The 12,700-nt window shown below is 44.2% G+C and overlaps 1 protein-coding gene across 3 annotated transcripts in view; it reads left to right on the top strand.

The window, feature by feature from the left end:
* Positions 1-12,700, top strand: part of WTAP (WT1 associated protein) — a 158,974-nt gene that overhangs the window by 31,301 nt on the left and 114,973 nt on the right. For all 3 annotated transcript variants that reach the window (XM_029596689.1, XM_029596688.1, XM_029596690.1), the window contains 2 exons: positions 7,074-7,109; positions 7,197-7,252. In XM_029596689.1, coding sequence (XP_029452549.1) covers positions 7,080-7,109; positions 7,197-7,252 — 86 coding nt within the window. In that variant the 5' untranslated portion in view covers positions 7,074-7,079. Of the gene's footprint in view, positions 1-7,073; positions 7,110-7,196; positions 7,253-12,700 lie in introns of those variants that run through there.

Below are 12,700 nucleotides of genomic sequence, written 5' to 3'. Positions count from 1 at the left end.
CTCCTGGACGATGTTTCAGGATTTAAAGTAGATACAGCAGTGGGCCAGTTGGGATTCATCTGAGAGTATTGAGGCAACTTAGAGAAGTCTTGACAACTCTACTGGACCTTTTCAATGCTTTTTTTTTTATAGTTGGGAGTAGTTCTGGAAGACTGGAGAGGGGTAGATGTAGTTCCTATTCATAAAACTGGAAGTAAGGAGGAGACTAGGAACTACAGACCACTTAATCTGACCTCTGTGGTGAGCAAATGAATGGAATCACTGCTAAAACAGAAAACAGTGCAGTTTCTGGAATCCAATGGATTGCACAATTTGAGGCAGCATAGTTTTAATAGAAGTAATGTTGTGTTTGGCAGTCCATGGGCTCCTCCCAAGAAGCTACACATTTACCTCTCGGGATGGGCCTCCCCTGTTGTTCCCCGATGCCGGACTACCTCCCCCCTCTAGCACAGCTGGACCCTGTGTCTTGATACGGTAAGACACTGCTGACACCACTGGGCTCCACTCGTCCTAGAGCGTGCATGAGCCTGACTTCATTGAACTTAAAGGGTCCGCAGTGGGAAAGACCAGGAAGGTGCCTCCTGATGACATCACGCCACTGGCCTATGAAAGGCCCCTGCAGGTGCTCCTCCAGTGCCTCAGAAGCACATCTCCCTTCGTCCTCGTAGAGTGTGTTGCTTCAATGTTCTTGTGTTCCATGTCTTCAGTCCCAGTGGTCCTTGTCTTCTCTTCAGACATATGTTTACATATCGATGCACTCCAGTACCTAACACTACCTCATTTTTCCTGGCAGGTATCCATTCGGCCATACAAGATTTTTCCATGTGGCATTCCTTTTTCCCCACAAGGTTTCACCTAAAGCTGGGACCTGATGGTGTTGCACCATGCATCTTCAGAGGGAGTAATGTTTTCCCTAACCAGACGATTATTTCCTGGTGGCATCCATTTCAATGCTACCAAGCGGCAGATTTTGCAAGCGATTCTTTCCTAGACAATCTAGGACTCCTAATCCACTGCAAAAAAAAAAAAAGGAAACTGCAATCAACACTGCAGACTATTCAAACTACAATTCATAAGAGCCTGCATCGCAATCTTCAATACTGGATTTCTCTACCTCACCTAAGAGCATTCACTCTCTCAACAGATTTTCAACTCTACTTCACAGTAATATGCTGACAACCTGCCAGCCCATAACTCTTCTGGCACACGTATGGCATCCACCTCCATAGTTCCGCATACGTGCTTGCATATCTGCCGATTGCAGTGCGGACTAGAACATAAATGAACTCCATTTTTCTACATTCATTGGCCACACGCACACATTCCTTGGCCTACAGTTTAAAAAAAAAAAAACCCACAAAATGCTGGCTACTCCCGTTGACTTTTCACCGGGCTCGCCCCTACCTTCCCTGTGACATCAAATAATACCTCAGCATCTGAACGAATTTCAGATACAAGCTCTTTCGACCTCCTACACACACACTGCACACCAGCCTTCAGGATTTCCTACAAAGGTATCAGTCATGATTCACACAGTCAGACTTCCCTTGTTAAAAATAAAAAAAGAGTATCCGGCTCCTGGAACCCCTACGAAGAGACAGTTTCAGAGGTGGGATCACGCTCATTGAATATCCATCTCACTTCAATCAATTTACCTACCCGGTATTACTGAATCCAGACCAGACACCCTCAACATCGCTTCGTTCCCACAATGGGAAACAGATTGCAAAGGTAACTCAAAACAAACTCTCACTAACATGTCTCACCACAGTTGATATCTTGCACCACTGTACAACAGACTAATGAGAGCTTTATTTGATTTCTCTGAGCTCACTCGAACTTCAGATGCCTCTCTCATAACGCATATTTATGCATTCCCTCCAATGCCATTCATCTCTCGAACTCCAGAGATGCATAGCAGACCGAGCGAATTGACCGTACTGCGGATATGATAAACCCCCCCCCCCCCCCCCCCCCCCCCCCCCCAAAAAAAAAAAAACCCAAAGCACATCTGTTCCTCATCGCACCAACATAGCCATCACGTCCATGGTACACTTACCTACGACTGCTTTTGATCCGCAACTCATTTCTCCTGGACGCAGCTCATAGCTTCTTCCCTAGTACAAGGGATCATCCTCTCCACGCCTCCCTACACCATATGGCATGGAGATTGAAGAGCATGCTTATCTACATTTTTCTCTTATCCTCAGGACAACTCTCCATCGACTTCAAGTACAAGAAGGTTGTCCCGCTGGGCTTCAGAGTGTTGATCAACAGGTATAGCCCCTTAATTGGCCACCTAGCTGACTTCTGTCCTGCCTCCATCTACAGGCAGCAAGGGCATTGCGACTCCTCACTACGAGTTCCTATAAGCACCATTACAACTTATCACCTTAATCTAGAAGAAGAACCTCTTTCCTGTTAATCCTTGTTATACATATTTATGTAGGGTCTGTTGCACCTACATCCACCTTACAAAATCACCGGTGTCGTGGCACCTTACCATGGATCTCGAACAACTAATGCTTTCTTCCTTTATACCTGTCAGGATAACACAGAAGAATAGATGCCTTGATCTTTTTCAAATATTTATTAAAGTAGAGACGTTTTCTTTTAAGAATGTCCGACTCAGGCGAAACTCTGCCTGAGTCGGGCCGAGTGTCACAGGGGCTGACCAATGGCACGGTAGCCCCTGTGACATAGTAAGGGCAAAGGCTATCGGCGCCATTTTGAATACCGGCAGCCGACTGTGTGAGTGCAGGAGATGGCTCCCGGACCCCCCCTGCTGCACCACCAGGGAGTTTTGGTAAGTCTTGGGGGGGGGCGGGGGTCAGGAGGGTGGGGGGTTTGTTTAAATTCGCTCCTTTAGATGGCCGAATAATTCGTCGAAGATTCGTTGTATTCTTGTGGAATCGTGATACGTTTCGCTTCCCCACGAATACAACGAATATGGCCCTATACGTTGCGGATTACCAGTACATTGGAAATGAATGCACACTCCTACAAACCATCACCTTGCCCAAGTTCCATCCAAATCTATTGCAATTAGCAATAAGGCAAGGTGACATACCTTTTGATTGTCAACGTGTGCTGCCATACTACAGAAAGCGCACCCTGTCACCCAATCAACTCTGACAATTGTTTCTTTGTTAATTCAAACGCACAAGGGTATCCAGTGCCGAGAACAACTTTATCCAAAAAGATATCCAATTATACCCTTTTTTCAGCGATAACAAACAGCCACACTCGCTATCTACGACCCTAAGGGCGCATCATGTGCAGAGATGACAACATCGATTACCTCTCTCTCCATCAAATACCTTTCATAGACCTCTGTGAAGCGGCGACACTGCCACCGCTACACCCTATTCACATCCCACCAGCTTTTTACACAAACAGACGGTGGTTGATCCCTTTCAGATGGTCTAGCCTACAGAAGTGCAACAATTCCAAACAAATACAGCCTTCATAGGAACTGTCCGCCACGATCATCCTATTGAGCAAAATAAATTAATTAAATGCTGCATACTGATTGCTCAATACGTCAGCTGGGGACTTCTATACAGTATGGCTAATTCAACTGCTTATCTACATGAAAAGAGCAAGCTTACTTACTGTAAACGGTATTTTCCGTAGATAGCAGATGAATTAGCCATGCTGACCCCCCGCCTCCCCGGACAGTTCTAGCACACCTACCTTGCTTTAATACTGACTGAGGAGCCTGAGGTAATCCTGTCGGGGTACAGGAGGGAGGGAGTACCTAGCTAAATGTCTTTAATAGACTTTGAGAGCTCTGCCACCTAGTGGCACGGAGGACGTACCCATACAGCATGGCTAATTCATCTGCTATCTATGGAAAACACCGTTTACGGTAAGCAAACTTGCTCTTCTTTCCTTCAGCAGCGTCTCCATTACTTTTCCCACCACTGAGGTAAGGCTAACCGGCCTGTAGTTTCCAGCCTCTCCTCTGCTCCCACTTTTGTGAAGCTGGACCACCACCACTCCCTTTTCCAGGGGTCTGTTGAACAATTCGTACAGCGGACCCGCCTGCACATCTGAGCTCCCCCAGTATCCTGGAATGAACCTCATCAGGCCCTATGGCTTTGTCCATTTTAAGTTTTCCTAGCTCTTCCCATACATTCTCTTCTGTAAATGGAGTTTCATCTACTGCATCCCCCTTCATTTTCTTGTTAACTAGCGACTTTCCTTCTCCTAGATCTTCTTTAGTAAACGTAGAACTGAAGTATTTGTTTAATATTTCTGTCATTTCTTTATCTCTCTCCACAGGTTGATCCTTTTCACCTTTCAGTTTCACTATACTACTTCGGACTTTTCTCTGAAGTATCTGAAAAATGTTTTTTGTCATCTTGCTTTACCTGTTTGGCAATCCTTCCCCTTGACTTTTTGCTTTCCTGATTACTTTCTTCATCTTTCTCAGTTTCACCAGATATTCTTCCTTGTGTTCCTCCTTTTGGTATCCTTTATATTTCTTGAACGCTGTTGTTTTTGCTTTTATCAGCCACTTCCTTTGAGACCCAGATAGGCTTCTTATTTCTCTTGCTTTTGTTTACTATTTTAACGGATAGATTACTTGCCTTTGTAATTGCTCCTTTTAGTTTGGCCCACTGCTCCACCTCTCTCATTTTCTCCCAGTCTTCTAGTTCTCCTTCCAGGTACTTCCCCTTTTCTGTATGGTCAAGTGATGGGGGCAGCTTTCGTGTGGCAATAGCAGCTTTTCATGGCCTTGGGGCATGCTCAGGATTTTCCCACCCCTGTTGATTACATCTGTTGATGAAAGCAAGGAGTAAGTAAAAGGGGCAGGATTTACAGAGATCCAGAAAATATCTTGAAAGTTTTGAAATTAACTTCCTGTAAAGTGAGATGTAGGAATTCTTTTAAATAAATACATTAGTTATGAAATTGGAGTGCAATTTTTATTTTTGTTTTGTAACAGTTATTTAAAATAACAATCTAAAATTATGCTTAAATATGAGCAAAACAGAATGTATACTAATTACAAGAAAAAACTTTGGTATAACTTCCACTCCACCCTTCCAATTTGACAACATTCAAATTCAACTCAAAGACAACGTTAAAGACCTGGGTTTCTGGCTAGATAATAAGCTAAATTTTAAAAAGCACATCACAACAAAAACAAGAGAAGGCTTCTACAAAATTCAAATACTCAAACTCCTAAAACCGCTGCTTCATCCCCAAGATTTCAGAACCGTTCTTCAAGCCCTCATCTTCTCCAGTTTGGACTACTGCAACTCCCTTCTGATAGGCCTCCCTAATTCAACCTTAAGACCACTGCAGTTACTCCAAAATGCAGCTGCCAGAGTCCTGTCTGGTAAAAGAAAAGCCGACCATATATCCCCAGTACTCCACAACTTACAATGGCTACCAGTTAAAAAAAGAATAGAGTACAAAGTACTCACAATCCTACACAAATCAATTCACAAAGCTGACTACTCTGCCTTGGACAATATTATACACCTACATAAATCTTCACGTACAACAAGATCTACATATAAAGTTCAGCTGGATGTCCCTTCATTACCTCAAGCCAAATTATCCTCCACTAGAAATAGAGCCATCTCTATCGTAGGCCCAAAATTATGGAACTCACTACCTCAACACCTCGATTCGCAAGAAAACTTTAAATCTTTTAAAAAAGATCTTAAAGATTGGCTACTTTCACAGTCTTACAATGGCTGCTCACCCAATGACAACAGAACATAAATCTTTTTCATATCCACCTTCACGTTCTTTTTTGCCAGCAATCCCCTCCTGTCTTTCGTCCTATCTTGCAGAAACCTTTTCTTCTCATTAACGGTATCAACCGTCAACTTCAAGTGTTGCTTACACTCATCTATTGTTCAATGTATTTATTGTCTTTTATTAAGTTAATGTTCTGATTCATTCTCTGTCACACTGTTATGAACTTAAATGTAACTGGTTTGTTATAATGTAAACCGGAGTGAAGGCTATGTCAGCTGTACCTCGGTATATAAACAAATGCTAAATAAATAAAAATAAAATAAATGTTCCATTATATGATCATTGCTGTATTTTTTTTTTCAGTCCTGCACAGTGAGTGGTGTTTTTTGTTTTGGTTTTTTTTTTAATTTTTTTGTTTTATTACGAATTTATTCCATCTGCTTATGACCCTGAAGTTTCTTTCCCATTTTGTGCCTATGAAAACACTCTTAATTACTTAGGCAGTGTCAGTAATTAACTTAAAAAAGATAAAAGTAGTACATCTAGTCAAGTGTTAAATTCTAATGATCTGAAGTCAAACCACCAGTTTTCTTAAAATTATAATCCAACAAGTAGAGATTTCATTGCTTGTAAGGGATAGGTTTGCCTCAGCATCTACCATTGAGGTTTATGTATTAGAGTGTAAAATTGTTCAAAGGCCATTTTATGCACTAAAAGGGCAAATAATGTACATAAAATGACAGAACTTGCATTCTGCCCTTTTTAGCTTGTATAATTTAGCACATGAAATGTAACTTTGTTTTGTATATAACTATTTTTTAAATGTAGTTTACTCTTGCAAAATTTCTTTAATTCACAGGTAGAGTGCAATGCAGAATTATGCAAAGCCGCTCATGAACAATGAATGTATAGTAAAACTGTGTGTGAGAATGGCTTCTGAAATTCTGTTTTCGCAAAACAATTTACATCTCAGTGAAATGTAGTTAGTTTTTGCGAAAAAGTTCATAGCAAAACTGATATTTAGCTACCTGGCTCATTTGCTTGCTGGTGTCTGTAGCAAAATAGTGTGGTTTTACTAAACATTAAAAAAAAAAAAAAAGAAAAATGCTAGAATTGGTAATTGCACTGTATAGTACATATTAACAAAGTACATATAACAAGAAGGCCTCTTGTTATATGGTTTTCTTAAGTTAACCCCTAAATTTGATGTAAACCGGCCTGATATGAAGCTTGTCATGAAGTTCGGTATACAAAAATGTTAAAATAAATAAATATTGACTTCATGACTTGCAATGTGTAATTTGAGTTACTGAAGCAAATGAAACTAAGTATTTGTTTTTGCCATCTCACAGATCACAATGACAAACGAAGAACCTCTTCCGAAGAAGGTCAGTTTGACAGTATTCATCATTTTGTAGAAACAGTATGTTTAATTCATTACATTTTCATCTTACTTTCTTTCAATTTTCATATAGGTTCGTCTAAGTGAGACAGATTTTAAGGTTTTGCCCAGAGATGAACTGATTCAAAGGTAAAGTAAATAATGCTTCCACTGAGGATCAAAAGTACTTCCAGAATTCAGAACACTGGAACATTTCAAAGCTTTTCTCTGTGGATAATTGAATTCTATGTAATTTTTATTATCAGTCAGGAAGTTGTAAATATCTTTATATGATATATTCTATGTTTATGAATTTTGTTTTGAGAGAGTATTTTATTTGATTGGTTTACTTTAATCCATTCAAGACTTGTTACCATGTCTTGGAGCCTGATATATAAAGCTATGTGGTAAAGCTGTGCTGAAATTAATTGTACTGTTTCTTAATCCATTAAGCTAATATTATACAAATGCATCAATAGTGGTTTTTTTGTTTGTTTTTTTTTTGTTTTTTTTTTATTAACACAAAACATTCACATAAACCCAAGCTAAAGTGTGTGCTCAGTCTATGCAAATTTTAACTTGACTGGAGGGGTCGAAGTCTCTGGATTCACATGGAGAGCCGCCTGCATCCCAGACACCAGCAGCTGAGGAAATAGGAGCAGGAGAGCTCTATGCAGTATCTACCCTGCCAGACTGTACCTCATTCTGCTCCAGCTGATCCGGGAGGGGGAGCAGTCAAATTACTCTGCTTTCCACACAAAAAGCCTTACATCTGCACTGTAATTGGGGTTTTGTGTTTTTTAAATTTGTTTTGCTATCCTCCTTTCCTCCAGGACTCTTTATGTAGTACCCTTTGTTTTGAGCCCAAATCATGTTTTATGTACAGAGAATATATTTTGTGCAAAAGTTTTTTATGTGCTCAAAATTATTTCTGCAGAAAGCTTATTTTCTCCCAGGACAAGCAGGATGGTAGTCCTCACATATGGGTGACATCATCAGATGGAGCCCTGTCATGGAATACTTTTGTCAAAGTTCTAGAACTTTGACTGGCACACTGAGCATGCCCAGCATGCCACTAACCCTGTAGCCACCAGGGGTCCCCCTTCAGTCTCTTTTTTTTTTTTTTTTTTTCCCGCGCAGCAGTTGCCTCACAGTTTAGGAGCTCTGTGAGAAATTTCTCACAACTTTCCTTACGGAAATATTTGAAGTTGAACTTCTTAAAAAATCCCTCACTGGGGTCCCTCATCGGGCTCCGTTCCCTCAGATGCTCGGTAAGTGTTTTCCCAGACTTTGTGGTCGGTTCCTGGCAGCTTACCACATCGGTGCCCAACGGTCACAGACTGTGCGCCTGCCATTTTTCGGCATGGCAACCGGGTTTAGGAAATGCCCCGAGTGTCTGAGGACCATGTCCAAAACGGACCTGCATAATGTTTGTGTTTTGTACTTAGGCCCCTTGCACGATGTCAGTCGATGCCCCAGTTGCGCACAAATGACCCCCAAAGGCCGGTGTGCTCGACTGGACAAGATGGAGCATTTGTTTGCATAAAAATGCTCTGCTCCGTCGATTCCAGCTCAAGTGGCTCTGACCAGAGAGAGGGTCCATTGACCTCGAAGACGCCTCGCCAGGAACATCGCGTCATCGTCCTCAGTGCCGGAGAAGGACCAGACCGAGCACCAAGGGAAACATTGTCACTGGCACAGACATGCGTCCCCGCCTGGTGCCGGCACAGATACCACAGCGACATCGATTTCCCACCGAACCGCCTGTGAAGAGGGCCCAGGGAGAGGATCCCCCATATTCCTTTGGTCCCGGGAGCCTGAGGCGTTCCCCACCGATATCGGTGCCGGGTACTGAGCCACCACAGATCGCTGTGGAGCGTCCAGTAACGCCTAGCCTGCCTCTTACCCCAGGCGCAGTGCTATCAATGCCAGCCTTCAAGGAGGAATTGGACAAACTGGTCCAAGAGGCAGTGCTCAATGCCCTCCAGGTCTTTAAGTCGCCACTGGTGCCGGAACCGGCGCCCTCTATGTTCGCACCACTCCTCAAGCGCCTGGGCACCCTCATCGGTGCCCTGCCGACTCTACCCGTGCCATCGGATACGCTGGCACAGAGTCGACCATCGAGGCCTCCGCAGGTCCCGATTCCCATTCCAGGTTCCTCGGAGGAAGAAGAGACTTTCGGCATGAGATCCACTGATGCCGGAGCCCGTTCCAGGGCCATCGGGGCTATCTGTGCCTAAGCATACCTCATCCGCACAGACACCTTTGGATGCGGCACCGGTATCATCGATGCCACCTAGATATCCATCGAAGCCTTCTCACCCTCTAAGCTCTGGTATCCTTTCTCCCTCATAATTACCAGCAGGTGAGGAAGAAACTCCCTATGATCCATGGGAGGAATTGCTTTCAGAGCCTTCACCCCCGGAAGAAAGGCATCTATCTCCTCCTGAAGACCTCTCCTTTGCCAGCTTTGTCAAAGATGTCTGAAACTATCCCATTTCCATTGGTGACAGAGGGAGACACTTGCCACAAGATGCTGGAGGTCTTACAATTTGTAGATGCTCCAAAACAGGTAATGGCGATACCAGTACATGAAGTACTGCTTGATCTCTTGCACCGCTTGTGGGACCATCCAGGTACTTTACCTCCAGTCAACAGAAAGACAGATGCTATGTACCTGGTCCAACAAACCCCAGGCTTTCAAAACAGCCAGCTGCCCCACCATTCTGTAGTGGTGGAATCAGCCCAAAAGAAGGCTAAAAGATCTGGCCACACTCCTCTGCTCTTCCTGGTAAGGAACAGAAGGCATTAGATGCATTGGGATGCAGAGTCTTTCAGGGGTCCATGTTGATAGCACGAATAGCAGCAAACAAGTCCAGGAATTTGCAGAGACCTTGACCTCCATCCTATAAAAAGGATTGGAAGCAGGTAAACACAAGGTCAGAGCTGCTTACGACTCTTTTGAGATGTCGTCCAGAGTCTCAGTAGTGGGCATTAATGCTAGGTGTTGGGCCTGGCTCAAGGCCTCAGGCTTACACCCGGAGGTGCAGGACAAACTTGCAGATCTCCCCTGTACAGGAGAAAACCTATTTGGGGATAAGATCCAAGACTCAGTGGCCCAGTTAAAAGAACATCATGAGACCCTGCGTCAACTTTCAACTGTCACCTCAGAGGAACCCTCCATTCTGCGCAGAGACACCAGGAAACAATTTTATAGACCGCATAGGTATTATCCTCCTGCGTCCTGTGCTCAACCAGCTCAAGCCCCTCAAAGAGGATATGCACGCCAAGCAGGCTCCACCAGCTCCACAAGCTGGTCCTGCGACTGGATTTTGACTCCTTTCCAGAGAGCAGCAGCTATCTCCCCTTGATCCCAGTGGGAGGCCACCTTTATTTGCAACCAATTGGCACCCTCATGGCTACAGTCTAAATATTTCAGCTATACCCCCGGACTCCCTACCCACTCTAGCATGGAGCCGGATGATCACACAACACTTCTCAAGTCAGAACTCTCAAACCTTCTGTATGCCAAGGCCATACAACTGGTTCCCTTGATCCAGCAGGGGAAAAGATTCTACTTCAGGTATTTCCTAATTCTAAAAAAGACCTGCAGCCTTCGGCCTATTCTGGGCCTCCGTGCCTTAAACATGTTTCTTTGCAAGGAACGGTTCAGGATGGTGTCCCTGGGCACCATGCTACCTCTGCTACATCAAAGGGATTGGCTCTGATCTCTGGATATTCAGGACGCATATGCCCATATTTCATTCTTCCCTCATCGCAAGTACCTGCGATTCATGGTGGGTCACAGGCATTATCAATAAAGAGTACTGCCATTCAGCCATGCCTCGCTGCCCCGAGTGTTCACGAAGTACCTGGCAGTAGTGGCTGCACATTTACGCCACAAGGCGTACATGTCTTTCCATATCTGGACGACTGGCTCATAAAAAACCAGTTCAGACAAGGGGCCCTAGACTCCCTTGATCTCACTATACAGCTCCTGCATGCACTGGGATTTCTGATCAACTACCCGAAATCCCACTTGACACCATCTCTCCTTTATAGGAGCAGACCTAGACACCACAGTAGCCAAAGGGTTCTTACATGATGACCATGCAACCACGCTGTCCAGCCTTGCCAGCTCTATTCGCACTCGAAAAACAGCCTTGGCTCGCCAACTTCTCAAGTTGCTTGGCCACATGGCATCAACAGTCCATGTCACCCAAGTGGCACGCTTAGTCATCAGACTGACACAATGGACTTTAAAGTCTCAGTGGCATCAAGCCACTCAGCTGCTTATGTCCCTTGTCCACATAACAAGTCAACTTCGTTTGTCCCTTACTTGGTGGTCGCACATGGCCAACTTACAAACAGATCTACCCTTCCAGCAACCAGTTCCTTAGGTAATCTTAACCACGAACACCTCCAACCTAGGTTGGGGAGCCCCTGTCAAAGGCCTTCAAACCCAAAGGACTTGTCAAACACCGAAGCTGTTTGTCAGATCAACTTCCTGGAGCTTCGGGCGATGCGGTACACCCTTTATGCATTCAGGGACTGCCTATCCAACAAGATAGTCTTGATTCAAAAAGACAATCAAGTAAAAATGTGGTACCTGAACAAACAGGGGGGGCAAGGGATCTTATCTGGGCCCTGTCGCACTCAAAACAACTGCGAGCCACTTATCTGGCAGGCACACAGAATGCAGTAGCGAACTGCCTCAGCTGAAGTTTCCAGCCCCACGAGTGGTCTCTGGATCCCTCTGTTGCGAGCAGGATCTTCCACCAATGGTGTCGACCGACCATTGACCTCTTTGCGTCCAAACATAGAAAAATGTTGTGCGTTAATGTTCTCAATTATATTTTTCTCCTGTAATAAGTTTGTTTAAAATGTAAATCGGAGTGAAGGCAGCTTGCTATACCTCGGTATATAAACTCTTATAAATAAATAAATAGAACCGCAAAGTGGAACACTACTGCTCCCTATACAGGGTCTGAAGAGCGCCAATCCTGGATGCCTTCGCCCGCCCCTGGAACACAGGCCTGCTCTATGCGTACCCTCCGATTCAGCTAATCAGCAAGACTCTCGTGAAGCTACAATAGGACTGAGGCTTAATGATACCCATAGCCCGTATTGGCCACGCCAAGTCTGGTTTCCCATACTTCTCGACCTCTCTGTTCAGGAACACATTTGCCTGGACACAGCACACAACCTCATAACACAGAATCACGGCAAGTTTCACCATCTGAACCTCCAGACCCTAACTCTGATGGCCTGGATGTTGAAAGGTTAATACTACAGCCCCATAACCTTTCTACAAGCATATCTCAAGTCCTTGTGGTTTCACACAAACATTCTACGTGGAAATCTTATTGCTCTAAATGGAAAAGGTTTACAGGGTGGTGGACACAAAAGGACATTAACCCCTCTTCTTGCCCCACACTAGAACTCTTGGATTATCTCTGGCACCTCTCGGAATCTGGACTACAGACTTCATCCATACGAGTACACCTCAGTGCCATCTCTGCTTACCATCAAGGAGTAGGGGATGCGCCCATAACAGCTCAACACCTGGTGAATAGATTTATGAGAGGCTTAATACAG

Source organism: Rhinatrema bivittatum, chromosome 3, assembly GCF_901001135.1.
Source record: "Rhinatrema bivittatum chromosome 3, aRhiBiv1.1, whole genome shotgun sequence".
In the NCBI taxonomy this organism is placed as follows: domain Eukaryota; kingdom Metazoa; phylum Chordata; class Amphibia; order Gymnophiona; family Rhinatrematidae; genus Rhinatrema; species Rhinatrema bivittatum.
Note: the sequence above shows the minus strand (reverse complement) of the source record. Positions and strands in the feature narration are given on the sequence as shown.